Source organism: Pyrus communis, chromosome 7, assembly GCF_963583255.1.
Source record: "Pyrus communis chromosome 7, drPyrComm1.1, whole genome shotgun sequence".
Lineage (NCBI taxonomy): Eukaryota > Viridiplantae > Streptophyta > Magnoliopsida > Rosales > Rosaceae > Pyrus > Pyrus communis.
The window spans coordinates 5115568-5131420 of NC_084809.1; the positions used below are offsets into that span (position 1 = coordinate 5115568).

At 38.1% G+C, this 15853-nt stretch overlaps 2 protein-coding genes and 1 pseudogene across 2 annotated transcripts; 2 read left to right on the forward strand and 1 right to left on the reverse strand.

Moving 5' to 3' along the window:
• Nucleotides 1-1042: 1042 nt before the first annotated feature.
• On the forward strand, nucleotides 1043-4335 carry LOC137740074 (receptor-like serine/threonine-protein kinase SD1-8; annotated as a pseudogene).
• Nucleotides 4336-5308: 973 nt separating this feature from the next.
• Nucleotides 5309-9423, forward strand: LOC137739270 (external alternative NAD(P)H-ubiquinone oxidoreductase B1, mitochondrial). The gene is made up of 10 exons (XM_068478823.1): nucleotides 5309-5507; nucleotides 6271-6547; nucleotides 6701-6907; nucleotides 7019-7269; nucleotides 7423-7642; nucleotides 7763-7867; nucleotides 7966-8229; nucleotides 8347-8468; nucleotides 8888-9007; nucleotides 9095-9423. Exons 1-10 carry the CDS (start codon nucleotides 5419-5421, stop codon nucleotides 9180-9182), a joined length of 1743 nt encoding a protein of 580 aa, XP_068334924.1. The 5' UTR covers nucleotides 5309-5418; the 3' UTR covers nucleotides 9183-9423.
• A 2738-nt stretch (nucleotides 9424-12161) lies between these two features.
• On the reverse strand, nucleotides 12162-13811 carry LOC137740352 (uncharacterized). Its single transcript, XM_068480219.1, has one exon. It carries the CDS (start codon nucleotides 13697-13699, stop codon nucleotides 12320-12322), a length of 1380 nt encoding a protein of 459 aa, XP_068336320.1. The 5' UTR covers nucleotides 13700-13811; the 3' UTR covers nucleotides 12162-12319.
• Between the last annotated feature and the right edge of the window lie 2042 nt (nucleotides 13812-15853).

The window sequence follows — 15853 nt, forward strand, 5'->3', positions numbered from 1 at the left end:
GTTAAACTTGTATGGATCGGAAAAGATTATGATAATTATCAACATTTAAGCTCAGAGCATCACTAACACATGAACCAAAATTTGTATTAGAGTAATGCTAGAAAGACCATATTTCTAAACCAAATTTTGTAACCGAATGATGTGGATGTTGATGATTGGATTTTTACTTGAGTGTTAATAATGTGCTTATTTCCCATTTGTTCCACATTATTTAATTTAAACAATTTGGTTTAGAAATTTGGTCATCCTAGCATTACCAGTTGCAGTAAACATGAGTGCTTAGTATGGTACATTAGCTTGAAGTTGAAGCAATCTAACTCGAACATGTTCTAATCTTAACTCATACCTCCATCTCTTCTCGGATTTTGGAGTATTGATGAATTTGAACATAACCATAACTGTAGAGTATAGAAAATTTTAAACAGAACCGTAACCGTAGAGTATTGAAGAATTTGAATGGAACCATAATACTACCAGAAGCTTTGACAGAGGGAGGCCAATGTTGATGCCCTTTCCATGCATTTAAGTTTCCAAAGACTTTTTTCATTTTCCAGCTAATGAACCGTACGTGAAGGGTTGAATAGTTGACTTAGTTGACTTGCAATGATCATCACAATAAGGGCATATAGGTTAAGTTCCAGTAACATGCATACGGTAAATCTTTGCCTCCAGGGTTTTAGATATGTGATGCCTCCAGGGTTTAACATTGTAGACTATAGAGTATTGATGAATTTGAACATAACCGTAACTGTAGAGTACTGAAAATTTTGAACAAAACCGTAACCGTAGAGTATTGAAGAATTTGAACGGAACCGTAATACTACCAGAAGCTTTGACAGAGGGAGGCCAATGTTGATGCCCTTTCCATGCATTTAAGTTTCCAAAGACTTTGTTCATTTTCCAGCTAATGAACCGTATGTGAAGGGTTGAATAGTTGACTTAGTTGACTTGCAATGATCATCGCAAAAAGGGCATATAGGTTAAGTTCCAGTAACATGCATACGGTAAATCTTTGCCTGCCTGCTGAATTCTTTGTGCAGCCATGAATACCAAACCAAACTCAAAGTTCGTGTTCTCCGTTATTTTATTATGTGCATTTCTCGAGTACCATGTTTACCTAGCAGCTGCCACCATCAGCGAAAACAAATCTCTCTCGGGCAATCAAACCATTTCAGGTGGGATTTTTGAGCTCGGTTTCTTCAAACCAGGTAACCTTTCAAACTTCTACATAGGCATATGGTACACCGACCGAGTAGTATCCGAGAGGACCATTGTTTGGGTGGCAAACAGGGAAAAACCAGTTTCCGATATATTTTCTTCGGTTCTAATGATTTCAGATGGTAATTTAGTCCTGCTTAACGAGTCCAAAGAGCTCATTTGGTCAACGAATTTAACCTCCTCCTCCTCCTCCGCCACTGCACTTCTTTTGGATACCGGAAACCTGGTCTTGAGAGCCGGGTCTAGTAATAATTTATCAGAGCTGTTATGGCAAAGCTTTGATCATCCAACGCATACTTGGCTGCCAGGAGGTAGAATTGGGTTTAACAATGTTACCAAACAAACCCAAATTCTTACTTCATGGAAGAGTTCGGAGGATCCTGCACCGGGTCTTTTCTCGCTCGAGTTAGACCCGAACGGAAGCAGTGCGTTTTTCATAATGTGGAATAGGTCTAGGCAGAATTGGACTAGTGGGTCATGGGACGCAAAATTAAGGGTTTTCCGCTTGGTTAGTACAGGGTTCAATACAAAAATATACAACCTCAGCTATGTTACGAACGCAACAGAAAGTTATTTCACCTATTCTATTTATGATCCTAGTAGAATATCTCGATTCGTGATGCTTACTTCGGGCCAGATTCAACAGCTGACATGGATGGAGAATTCCACGCAATGGAATTTGGTTTGGTCTCAACAGAGAAAGCAATGCGAAGTTTATGATTTGTGTGGGGCCTTCGGAAGTTGCAATGAGGTAAGCCCCCTCGCCTGTAATTGCTTGGAAGGTTTTGAGCCGAAGGTGAAGAGAGATTGGGATTTAAAGGATTACTCTGGTGGGTGTTCGAGAAAAACCGATCTGCATTGTGGAAATGCTACTAGTGCGAGCGGAAAGCCAGAGTGGTTTCTTCAACTTCGTACCATGTCATTGCCTAAAAATAATTACACTATGGAGGTTAGGAGTATTACCGAATGTGAAGTGTTCTGCCTTATAGGCTGTTCTTGCACTGCTTATGCTTATGACAGCAGCGGATGTTCGATTTGGAACGGAGAACTCTTGGATTTGCAACAACCAACATCAAGTGACGACCAGGGAAGAACTTTATACCTCAGACTTGCAGCTTCTGAGTTAGAGAGTTCTCAAAGTAACAAGGGATTGAATGTTGGTGTTGTGATTGCAATTGTCTCAATAATCACAGGTTTGCTGGTTGTCATTTTTGGCTATTACTTACTGAAGAAAACATTGGAAAAGAAAAGAGAGCATAGGAAAAGAAATGGTGAAAAGAACGATGCAGAACTGCCTATCTTTGGTTTAAGGGCTATAATAGCTGCTACAAACAATTTCATCGAAGCTAATAAACTCGGAGAGGGAGGATTTGGCCCTGTCTACAAGGTGACAATTCCATTGTGTACTTTAAAAACTATTATATTTTTCTTCTCATACATCCTTGTTTATTTATAACTTTTAAATCAAATAATTCTAAAAAGACGTATCACGGAACAAATTTCATATAGACGTGAAAAGAAAAAAAGGTGTTCAAAATTAATTTTATCCTTTCAAAAATACGACCGTTCCTTTGTACTTTTACAAACTTTTCTCTTATGCGCTTTTCTTCCTCTGTTCAGGGAATTTTGGGTGAAAATCAAGAAGTAGCCATAAAAAGGTTATCAAAAAAGTCAGGCCAAGGACAACAGGAGTTCATGAATGAGTTAAAACTTATTGCCAAGCTCCAACATACCAATCTCGTTAGGCTCTTGGGTTGCTGTCTTGAAGACGAGGAAATGATATTGATCTACGAGTACATGCCCAATCGGAGTTTGGACAAACTTTTGTTTGGTATGTATACATATATATATATATATGCTAATGACATGTTGATTCTTTGTTTCTGCAAATTGTTTTCCTTGTGTTTAAATGCCATGTACATCAAATGCACTGTGTCCAACTTTTGATCTAAAATGAAATTAAAGAAAAACACTTGCTCATCTTTCTTCATGGTTTGTCCAATCAGATGCATCTGAAAAAGGAGAATTAGATTGGGGAAGACGTTTTCAAATTATAGAAGGCATTGCTCAAGGAGTACTTTATATCCACAAGTATTCGAGATTGAAAATCATCCACAGGGACCTAAAAGCAAGTAACATACTATTGGATGGAGCCTTGAACCCCAAAATTTCAGACTTTGGAATGGCAAGGATTTTCGGGATGAATCAAACTGAAGCAAATACAAATAGGGTTGTTGGCACATAGTAAGTCTACATATACCTGGCACATGTTTTCATTCTAGTAATGTTCTATTGCTTACTTCTATACATATTGTCCATCCATGTGCAGCGGTTACATGTCACCCGAATATGCGAGATATGGTCATTTCTCTGAGAAATTAGATGTATTCAGCTTCGGAGTGTTGTTGTTGGAGATTGTAAGCGGAAAGAAGAATGCTGCTTTTTATCGCTTTGAACATTCACCAACTCTTGCTGGATGGGTAAGTACTGAAAAATTACTCTAACTCATTATCATTTTGTTTTTAAGCCTGCCATATTTGCAAATGACCGTAAATTCAACATTTTTATTAGGCATGGGAGATGTGGAAAGATGGAAGAGGAATAGAGGTTATTGATGAATAGATAAGGGAAACATGCCGGCTCGATGAAGCTTTGAAGTGTATCCATGTAGGGTTTTTGTGTGTTCAAGAAACTCCAGTTGATCGACCAACAATGTCTTCGATAATTCGTATGCTGCAGGGCAATGAATCTACATCTCTTCCACCTTCCAAAGAACCTGCCTTTTCAACACACAGAAATTCTAGTCATGCTCACTCTTCGAAAATGCCTACCATTTTTTCCCAAAACACAATGACCATGAGTTTGCCAGAAGGTCAATAGGCATTGGAAGAGTAGTGACTAGCAAGCAGTTTATAAAATAGTATAGTATATTAGAATAAACACCCCGACAACTAGCAGTTTTATACAAACACTTCAAGGGTTCAATTACACATTACTCGAGCTGTTTGTGCGTTTTATGGTTTTTGACCATCCAAACTAAACCTATAATAGCAGCATATTAAATTTATGTTATGTATTTTTCAAGTGCAAATGTGCGTGTAACCATACTTCAAGATATGTTCCCACCACACCCCTTCTATCAAAGGGGAAATAAAATAGAATGTCGTTTGTATTAGTTTAAAATAGAATGTCGCTTGTATGAAGGGAATAAAGAGGAGAGTTTTTTACATCTAACTTTCAGAAGATAAAAACTAAAAACAAAATTGGTCTAGAACAAAGGATTTAACATTAGTATATCCATAATTGACAACATGGATTTTCCTAGGGTTGGAATTTGGCAACTAGAACTACAAGTAAACTATGTGCCCGATCAATTTTTTATCAACGACGATTCGAACTTGAGTTTCTCTCATATTTGTTTTCTTTTGTGAGAAGAAAGCATAGATGTAAAAAACCAAAGGGGAAATAAAAAGAAAATTGTTTGGCATTCCTAATTTGATTGTTGATTCTCTTACAAATTTTCTAGATTGGCTTTGGGCAACTTGTAAACTCATATTCTTTTTCTCTTCTTTTGTTCTTTCAGTCATCAAATATTCGTATCGATTCACAATATGAACAACTCAACTGCTAGTAACAATTTAGTTTTTATAATTCTAAAAGTCAAGTTCTTATCTCATGGCTTAAATCGCTAAGTAAGAATGTTGTAACACTATGTAATACTTCAACTATGTAATACTTTTAACTATTAAAATTAAAACACTATGTAATACTTTGACTATTAAAATTAAAACATTTCCCTAATATGAAGTCGTTCTTCATGTTTGGCATCCAATCACAAGCAAACGTGAAAGAAGACATCCATTTCAAACGTAAATGATGAAACAGATGACTCAAGGATAAACCGCAAAATAATTGGATCACACATTGGCAGTACTGTGGGGCGCAGCCTACCTACAGGCTACATGTCGACTGTCCGATGGAAAGGAGTGGGACCAACTCAGTTTCCTCAGGACCTCATCCAACAAAATAACTCAAGTTAACAAGTGCCACGCGTCCATTGGATGATGACTAATTTTATTTTATTTTTGTCAATCAATGAATAATACAGTTGCTCCGCAACTCCCTCCCTCCTCTTGTTGAGTGATTTGAGGACCAGTCTCTTCTCACTTGATCAGCCTCTGGATTCTGGTCAACCCCCAAATGACGATCTTGTCCTTCTTCACCAGAGCTTCAAGAGCTTTCAATGGCCACCCTGTTGCCTCCAAGCTTCTGGTGCTCTGTACTATCAGGTTCGCAATTTTCTTGCCTACCATGTTATTTTCTTTTCGATCTGTTTGGCTTCTGAGAAAATGCATGACCAGAAAATGAGTTGGGTTGAAATATTTTCTATCATAGCATATAAAGACACATTCTTTTTTAATTTTGGTTATATTTCAATCAAGTGCCAGTTTTTTCTTTCTGTGGTTTAAGCAAAATGTCAGCTCATTAACTCTGAATCTAAACTTTTCTTTGAATCTCAGTTTCTCAGCCACCAGACACTAGACTTTGTTTGGTTACTGAGAAAATAGACTGCAAATGTTTGTTTTGGAGTCTTAGCTATGCTGAATTTATGTAATTTTCTCTCTGTTTTCTGAGCAACCAAACATGCCTTTTAAGGTTGTTAATTCTTTTCATGTGATCTTTCACTGCGGAAAAGAATCCTCACCCCTTAAGTTACCCTTTTGCTTGATTAGCTTGTAGATTTACAATTACTTTACATATTCCAAGCAACTTGACATAGATCTACCGCTAAAGGGGTTATGTTGAAGATATAAAATACTTTATTAAAGCATGTCTTTTTACCTTTTTGTTTTGTTTGAATTGTAACCTTTTTTACTAGCTCACATTGTTTTGTTTTTGCCAATTTGACATCCATCCACATGGTTATTGACAAGCAAATGTAGACAAAATGCACAATTCATAAAAAAAAAAAAAAAAGAAGAAAACTTCGTTCGCTTAAACTCATTGTCGATCATATTTTTTCTGTTTCGGTTTCCGTTTGGACTATTGCAGTAGCGGAGGTCTCCTGGCGTATGCAGAATCGCAGTCCAACGTTGGCTCTCCTATTGTCGATCCTAATCAAAACGAGTCTAGGAAAAAGAGAGTGGTGGTGCTTGGGACAGGATGGGCTGGTACTAGTTTCCTTAAGTACCTGGATGCTTCAGCTTATGATGTTCAGGTTGTTTCACCCCGAAATTATTTTGCGTTTACTCCTTTGTTACCGAGTGTCACGTGTGGGACGGTTGAAGCACGAAGCATAGTAGAACCCGTTCGAAATATCATAAAAAAGGTAAATGACACATTCAACAGTTCCAATTCATAAGACAAATTAATGGAGATTGGTCTCAAATCGAGACATGCACTATCGCACTGTTCTTTTCTTTCTTAAGCATCATTTACTTGATATACAAGTCGTGTGTGCTTTACTTTTATTTCATGGCAGAGAAATGGAGAAATCAAATTTTGGGAAGCAGAATGTGTCAAGATTGATGCAGCAAATAAAAATGTTTCCTTGCGGGCAAATTTTGACCAAAACTTGGTGGGAAATAAGGAATTTTCCCTTGACTATGACTACTTGGTCATAGCTTTAGGAGCACAAGTGAATACTTTTAACACCCCTGGTGTCAAGGAGAACTGTCATTTTCTGAAGGCAAGTCTGGTTTATTGAACTTTTTCAGCAAAACTAAATTGCTTTCACTCTTCTTTCATAAGGTGCTGATGTGAAATTTTTCTAACGAAACGTATTTGGCTTCTAATGCAGGAAGTGGAAGATGCTCAAAAGATACGTATGAGTGTGATAGATTGCTTTGAAATGGCTGTACTTCCAGGTCTAAGTGAAGAAGAGCGTAGGAGAAATCTTCATTTTGTAATTGTTGGAGGAGGTCCTACTGGTGTGGAATTTGCTGCAGAGCTGCATGATTATTTCCAAGAAGATTTAGTCAAGTTATATCCTATGGTTAAGGATCTTGTGAAAATAACAGTTATCCAATCTGGAGATCACATCTTGAACATGTACGAAGGATGCACTCATGTTTTAGATTATTGATTGCTTTTTGGAAACATTTCGATAATAAACCCGATTTAATGATGAACTCTTATTATATCCAAGAGCAAATAGCAAGTTCATTCAGAGAACTAACTAAAATTCGTATCCTCACACTGTAGGTTCGATGACAGAATTAGTACTTTTGCTGAGAAGAAGTTTACAAGAGATGGTATCGATGTTCAAACAGGTTGTCGGGTTGTCAGTGTTTCTGATAAGGAAATCACGATGAAGGTGAAATCGAAGGGAGAGGTTTGCTCTATACCACATGGGTTGGTTGTGTGGTCTACTGGTATTGGGACTCGTCCAGTTGTGAGGGACTTTATGCAACAAATTGGGCAGGTTTGTTTCATAAATTTTATGCACATACACGACCGAGAAACACAGAATGTACAGTATAATCAACTGTTGTATGGGCAACATGGTTATTCAATCATAGTTTATCTTCTGCTCAATGTGCAGGCTGATAAACGTGTTTTGGTAACTGACGAATGGCTGCGTGTAAAGGGATGTGAAGATGTGTATGCCATTGGTGATTGTGCTTCAATTAGTCAACGTAAAATCATGGTATGCAGAATATATTCAACCTTTTTAAACTTGTAGTTGAAGCTATTTTATACATGTTATTGTTAACTATTACTTAATCACCATCTTGTCATCTTCAGGAAGATATCTTCACCATATTCAAAGCTGCGGACAAAGATAACTCTGGTACCTTAACGGTTGATGAATTTCGAGATGTAGTTGACGACATAATCATAAGGTACCCCCAAGTGGAACTCTATTTAAAGAGCAGGCATCTGCAGGATGTGACAGACCTATGGAAAGATCTCGATGGTAGTGATAAGAAGGAAGTGAACGTGGAAGAATTTAAATTAGCCCTTTCTCAAGTGGATTCACAGATGAAGAGTCTGCCTGCAACTGCTCAGGTATATGTCTTTAATCTTATGGTTGGAGTAAACTTCTTTCTTGGTTGTGACATATGATTTCAGGTCGACCAAATATAAGAAAGGGACCTTCAATTTGTACGCTCTTTTGGCATTCAGGTTGCTGCGCAACAGGGAACATATCTTTCTAGTTGCTTTAACCGGAGAGAGCACTGCAAAGAGCATCCTGAAGGTCCGAGGCGTTTTAAAAGTTCTGGGCAACATGAGTTTCTTCCCTTTCGGTATGTACTCACTCGCGCCATTTATTACTGCATGTCATATAACCTATTCACGTTATGTGATTTTTTTTACTTCTACTTGTCTTTCAACCATATACTTCAAAGATTCACCTGGAAAACAACACAATTATTCGCCTTGATGGCATTTAGTGAAAACCAAATTGTGCTATCACTCGTTCACATATAGTTTCACAAAATTGTCATCCCCGAATGTTTAGTACATGAAATGGCAGCTGTTGTTCATGATTTGAAAATGGAAATGAAAGTTTCAAGAACTTCCATAAATGCCTTCTTATTTTCATGCTAAATTTCTGACGATTCTTCATTTGACACAATGTACAATATCAAGTTCATGCTATATCTCATTTGCTTTCTTTTTATTTTTCTAACCAATGTGTTAACGGTAACCTGTGAATCACTAGGTACAAGCATTTCGGGCAATTTGCACCGTTGGGGGGAGAGCAAGCAGCAGCGGAGCTACCCGGGGACTGGGTTTCCATGGGTCATAGCACACAATGGCTCTGGTATTCTGTATATGCAAGGTATTCCTCATCTGCTTACTTCTTGTAAGTTGTAATACAATATGCGCACAGTTGAATCTGATTTTATACGATGTTTTCGTTATTCAGCAAGCAAGTGAGCTGGCGCACTAGGGTTCTTGTGGTATCGGACTGGACCAGGAGATTCATTTTCGGGAGAGATTCAAGCCGTATTTGAAGAGGGCAAAGCGCATTTCTGGCACATGTAAATTGTTATCCTTAATAGCTAGGTTCATTGTTGTGCCATGATGAGTGTTTGCATTTGCTTATGCGATTCGTTTACTGTCAAAATGTCGAAACTTACTGCGGTAAATATGTTCTTTTGTACATTCTTCTGAATGTGCGAAATGTCGAACATACTTAGTAAATATGATGTTCTATCAAATCCTTCTGAATGTGCAAATGTCGCCCTTACTGCAGTAGATTGGTTGTTTTATCGGTTCTTCTGACTCTGCGATATGTCGAACTTACTGCAGTAAAAATGTTGTTCTATACATTCTATTGAATGAGAATTTTCGGGCAAATAATTGGATTCTTTAATGGCACGTACAATATCAACACAATGTCACAGACTCACATAATGCATATTTGATTTGTATAAGAGCATTTCCAAGAGTTAGCAAAATTTTTCTTCAAAAGTTGCTAACTTGGAAAAGTTGATAACTAGGAGAAGTAGCAATTGAACTTGTAAATATACAAAGTAAGTTGCTAAGAGTCCGGATCCTCGCTGGATCATCTTTGTGAGGATCCGAGGATTCGTAAATTGTGTACGTTTATCATACATTGTGCGGTAAAAAATTATTTTAAATATTTTTATTTAAAAATAAACATAAACCGTACTTGATAAAAACTGACCTCATGATGTACAATAAACGGATATGATTTACAGATCTCGAAGATCCTTACCAAAAGGATCCAGAGAGGATCATATTCGAGTTGCTAATTCTTTCATTTGCTAATCAGATTGTTACTTTCTTGGAAAAAACGCAGCATAGCTAATCTAGGGTTTTTTTTTTTTTTTTTTTTTTTTTGGAAACTAGCTAATCTACCTTTTGCTATCCAAATGTTACCACCTCTGGAGATGCTTTAATGACAAATCTCATGAAATAGTTGTGGAATGTGAATGAGTGACCGATCGAATGGATTTTACCAATCAATCGGCTACTCACGTCCTACAAAGTTTATGCATCATTGGAGAGATCCTTGTTTGATTAGATGGTGGAAGCATTACAAATTAATTAAATTCTTGCCAATTAACGCGTGTTGCAATTTGCTATTTTTTAGCTTAATCTTTTATCTTTTTTTTTTTTTAAATTTTTTGTGAAACAAAAAACCTAGTTTACAGTTAATGATTTAAAAAATAAATAAACTAATGAAAAATATTTGAAAACTTTGAGTTTTAACGATAAAGACAAAATAAAGGGTAAAATGAATATTATTAGGATTGACTTTTTAATGTAAAAATATGATTTTTCGTTAAAATGAACAGTCCCGAAAGCTTTCGTTAAAATTCCCTTAAAAAAATTGGTTAGTAGCTGACTTCTTCTATGTGGAGAGATTCTTCAACACGAGGCAGTACGCCACTTGTTATTATTAAGTAGTAAGAATTTTTTTTTCAAGTGTTCCTCCAATTATATAGTTACATATGATTACTATCCCGTGTTACAGGCACACCAAAAAATCTCCCATGTGATGAGGTGGTTGTCTTTTGATTCTTGGATTATATTACTAAGTTCCTAACTCTCCGGTTTGACAAGTCAACCTCGGACCCAGAAAAGCAGTGTGTCCGATTAACCTTTGGACCCCGGACCCTCGCATACCCCGGCCATTAGAATCTGTCGCTCCCCAGTTTTCGTATTTCTCTAAATCAAAGAAAAATATATTCCGCCATTGTAACTTTCTAAACCTTTTCTTCCCATAAAGAATCAGAAACACAAAATTTTGGGTTTCGCAATGGGGAGGACATTCTTTCTTTGAGATAGCCTCTAGGCTTTTTCATCAACGTTCCTCTCTGTTCAAGATTTTTGTTGTGACTTTCAGGATCATGTCCATTCATGAAAATAACGTCCGTTTTTTAATTAAAGAAAATAATAGACTGCCAATATAGATACATTTTTTAAAATATTGATCTGCGTCTGTTTTTTAATAAAGAGCAGACGTCATGTACAGAGAATTTCTATTATTTTAACATGCATCTTTATACGAGCTTGCATAGTTTCTGTTTAGCTTTGTTTTGGATGGATTTTGTCGTTTTCTCTTTGTTTTGGAAGTATTTTACAGTACATGGAACATCTTTGGCATTTTATTTCAAATGAAACTCTGTATACTTTAATTTCTTCTCACTTGCATTGCGTACATTGGCATCTAGCATTACTTCATGAAACCATGCCAGTCCATACTGTATATGCCGATTCTTCGATGAGATGAAGGTGAGGGAGATTCGAACTTCCCTGTATGTTTATCGATCGCTGATCACGAACCTGAAGAAGATGAGGAAGGTGGACTTGGCATTGAGTTTAACGGAGGAGATGGATTCGTGTAGTTTGGAGCTTGCTGGTCCTATGGATTTCAAACGACAAACGATTGTAAGCAGTTAGAAGTTGGAGATATGGTTTGGTGTATTATAGTGCTTTGAATCTGCCGTCCACTTTCCTTGCTCATTTTCGAAATGATCTGTATCAAACATGACTCAAATATCGACAGTTTTCTTCGAGCAAAATTGTTGTTTTCAGCAGACTGATTACGCTCAAATTGCCGGTCCTATGGATTTCAAACGAAATAAACCGTTGTAAGTAGTTAGAAGCAGGAGTTACTATTCTGTTTTCGATTTGAAGGTGTCTCTTCCTATTGCCAATTGGTATAGTATCTATTAAATCAATTTCTTTGCCCATTTTCGAAAGATTTGTATCAAACATGATTCAAATTCGACATTTTTATTCGAGTGAAACTGTTTTATTAGCAGACTGATAACTCGGATTGTAAAGGCTGAAACAAACTCATCTTGCTAGGAAGCAAGAAAAGTAGCTTCATCCATTATTGCATAGCAGAGAAACCAGACTTACAAACCCGATTAAGGGAACTGTTATTGGAACTTCAAAAATCTCATCCTACACTCCAAACTTTCTATATTTGGAAAGAAAAAATACACTTGTGAGGAGTGTAGAATGAGATTTTTGGAATACCAATTACACTTTCCTTAATGAATACAAAATGCATAGTCTCCATAACAAGAGTTATGGCTAATCGAAAATCAAGCCAAACTTCGGAACAAAAATTAACAATTTCAGTGGAGGTGAAGTTCCTCGGCGATTCCACTTATTCTTCCTCAGCATCTGCTTCTGCAAAATTCAATTCCTGGCAAACCTCCCCATTGGTGCTAAAGTAGGATTTCATCCCAACCAATTCAGCAACCCTTTTGGCTGGCCCCGAACCCCTCGGAGTATCAACACCACATTGGACAGTCTTAATTTTTGGAAGCACATCTCCTATCTCAGCAACAACTGAAGGTGACTTACCATCCTCCGCCACACCTTGGTACACCACTACCTCACTTGGAATCTCCCACCTCTTCTTCACCCGGCACTCCGGTCCTTGACTCCTGGACATTTCACGGCCAATGCCACGCGGCTTCCCTGCCAAGGATACCCGCCTCTTGTCACACCTCTTGCTGTCATCCTTGTCATCCTCGGGCCAAGACCGCTTCCGGCCATCACTCACTGCCGAATTCCCTATCTGATTGTACCTGCTAGGCACAACCCTCCCAGGCTTGAATGGTGTTTTCTTGGCAGCCGCAGACTTCTCGGCTCCGTCTTTAAAAAGCTTCTTGGGTTCAATTGATGCAAGAACCTTGTCTTCCTTCTTCACAGGTCTCTTAGACCCTCCAACAGTAGTCGCAGCCTGTTTAGGAGCTTGAACCTTGGACACAGTTTTCCGTGATTTCGGGCTCAAACTCAAACTCTTGCCCCTCTCTTTTGTAGCCCTCAATTCATCAATGTCTTGAAGCTTCCAAAAGCAAGATTTCCGGCGACTCTGCGTTGCCTGAACAGGGGTGATCTCGAGCTTACTCGGCCTCCGAAATCCTGCTCCAGCTATAATCTCAGAGGGCCCCAAACTCATTCCTCTCCGATTAACCTTTGGCCTCACACTCATCATCAAAGACTCAATCTTTTTCAGCCCGTCCAAATTCTTCACACTCTGTTTCGGCTCCATGAACTTCGCCGCCACAACCCTTCCGCGCTTCTCTACCGCCTTCTCGTTTCTCTCAGCCTTTACGAGTTTAAGCGCTTCGAGCCTCGAATTCAATCGACTAATCTCCTTCTCAATCTCTTCAATTTCAGCATCGATCTTTCCCTCATCTCGAACTTTCTCTTCTCTTTCTTCAACCTTCCCAATACCCTTCTTCTTCGCGACCACCGAGATGGGCTCAAGATTCGTATTTGTGTCCAGCGGCTTGAAGGGCACCGAAGATTTGACACAGACAGGGGTTTTCAGAATCTCTGGGCTCAGATTCTCTTTGCTGCAACCCGAATCAAACGACTCGGAAGAACGATTCAGCGAAAGGGGTTGCAGTAGCTCGGACCAGGAAGCTTTGATGACGGAGGAGCCGCCTACGGAGTCTTCGTTGTCGAAGGCGGCGTTGTTCCATACCTGAAGGTCTGGTGCGTTAATGACGTCTGGGTATTCAACAACACTCATTTTCGCTCACTGGGTTCGAACGATTTGAGGAGGATATGGAAGATTAGATGATGGGTTCTTGTACTGTAACTGCTGATTTGCGATTCTTGGATGAGAGAGAGAAAGAGAGAGGATATTGATTTTCTCTGTATTTTGAGATTTTTGACCGTTGGGAAGAAATTTAGACGTTGGGGCCAGCCTGAGACTCCGTGTAATCGTAGCCGTTGGATGCTAAACGGCTCCTATAGACGCTCCGATTTGAGTTAAAGTTTGTTTTCTATACGAGATTTAATGTTTTCTCTCGTGTTTTTGGACACATTCGTTTTTACCTTTTACGTATATATTTTTGGGAGTTTTAACAAAAAGACGTATTACTGTTTATTTTAACAAAAAATTATATTTTTATATTAAAAAATCAAATCTGATACTATTCACTTTATCCTTTATTTTGTCTTTATCGTTAAAACTAAAAGTTTTAAAGCCATTTTCATTAGTTTTCCTTATATTTTTTTGGGTCAGAGATTTTATTACGCAGACCAGTGCTCTATTTCTTAGAAACTATAATTTTGTTCCGGAATAACGGTTCGGTGCATTAAATGTAATAATTAGAAATTTGAAGAAAAAAAATGCAACCAGTATTGTTACATTTGGTGCGACGGGTCGTGTTTCTAACACACTGAAAATTTTCTAATACCAAATGTCCATGATTTATGAGTTCAAACCTTTTGCACTTACAATTCTATATAGCATCTCTATGCCCAGACCCATTTGTTGACACTTGATAATTTATTTAAGATTGCTACTAGACCCACTTCATTGTCCTACTTCTACACCCACAGTATAATCTTACCCACCATAAAAATTAAAAAAACTAAAATCCTATTAATCCACCCTATTATTCCTAAAATAACCTCAAATATCTAAATCCTTTTTTTTTTTCCACCCTAACTGCATCATTTGTGTACGTGCAAGTTGCCACGCCGCACGAGTCCAACGACCTCGATGATGTTTCCAGTACCAGCTTCCACCTTTGTCGGGAGTCATCGTGGCGACCTCGCTAAGAATTTGACAGCCGCAGACGAACGGGAGAGTGAGGATCTTACTCTCGTCGACGTAGTCTAAGCCAATGGCTTCAAGGATTTAGGCCTCGATGAATGTAAAACTTTAAGGACTCAATGTTTCACTTCAATTGCCTACCTTTTCAAAGAGAGGTTGCATGTATTTATATTCAACTCCAGATTACATCAGGGAATGAAATCCCTATTTACAAGGAAGATTCAAAATTCAAAATACAAACAGAAGCACTAAATAAGTTACAGACTGTTTGACCATACAACAAATATTTGAAGAAGTCCTACACTTAGCCAACTTCTGTAAAGATAAGAATTACAAAACAACTCAAACAGTTGAAGTAGTGTTGACTGCAGCTGTACCACGACTTGGTCTAACATCCCCCCGCAAGCTAATAGTTAGAGGAACAACTGGAAGCTTGAATACAAGCAATTTGAACCGAGATGAAGATAGCCCTTTGGTGAAAAGATCGGTTACTTGATCTTGTGAGAAAATATAATTGACAAGTAACTGACCTCGAACCACCTTCTCCCTAACATAGTGATAATCAACCTCCAAGTGTTTGGTACGAGAGTGGAAAACCGGATTAGAAGCTAGGGCTATCAAAGACACATTATCACACCATATCGCGGGTCGAACAAGATGCAAGTGTAGGTCCCTAAATAAAGATCTTAACCATGATAGCTCAGCAGCAGTGTAGGCCAGTTGCCTATATTCGACTTCAGCACTCGACCTAGAAATTGTCTTTTGCTTCTTGGAACTCCAGGAAACAAGATTTGAACCCAAATAAATACAGTAACCACCAGTGGAATGTCTTGTATCTGGATTCCCAGCATAATTAGAATCAAAATAGGTTATAAGTTGTGAACCACCAGGTTTGTACAAGAGACCATGATTGTAAGTGGCCTTTAAATAACGAAGAATCCTCTTGACTGTTGTCCAATGAGTTGTCTTTGGAGAATGCATAAATTGATAAACTTGATTTACTGCATAAGATAAATTAGGTCGTGTGATGGTTAGATACTACAGTGCTCCAACAACAGTTCTATACATCTCTGGATTCTCATGAGGATCACCATCATACGCACTGAGTTTCTGTCCAGA

Excerpts from the sequence above, each read along its gene's own strand:
- LOC137739270 (XM_068478823.1), top strand. The coding sequence starts at position 5,419 with ATGACGATCTTGTCCTTCTTCACCAGAGCTTCAAGAGCTTTCAATGGC. Across the intron at positions 5,508-6,270 it reads CTGGTGCTCTGTACTATCAG|TAGCGGAGGTCTCCTGGCGT; the intron begins GTTCGCAATTTT and ends GGACTATTGCAG. Across the intron at positions 7,643-7,762 it reads TTATGCAACAAATTGGGCAG|GCTGATAAACGTGTTTTGGT; the intron begins GTTTGTTTCATA and ends CTCAATGTGCAG.
- LOC137740352 (XM_068480219.1), bottom strand. The coding sequence starts at position 13,699 with ATGAGTGTTGTTGAATACCCAGACGTCATTAACGCACCAGACCTTCAG.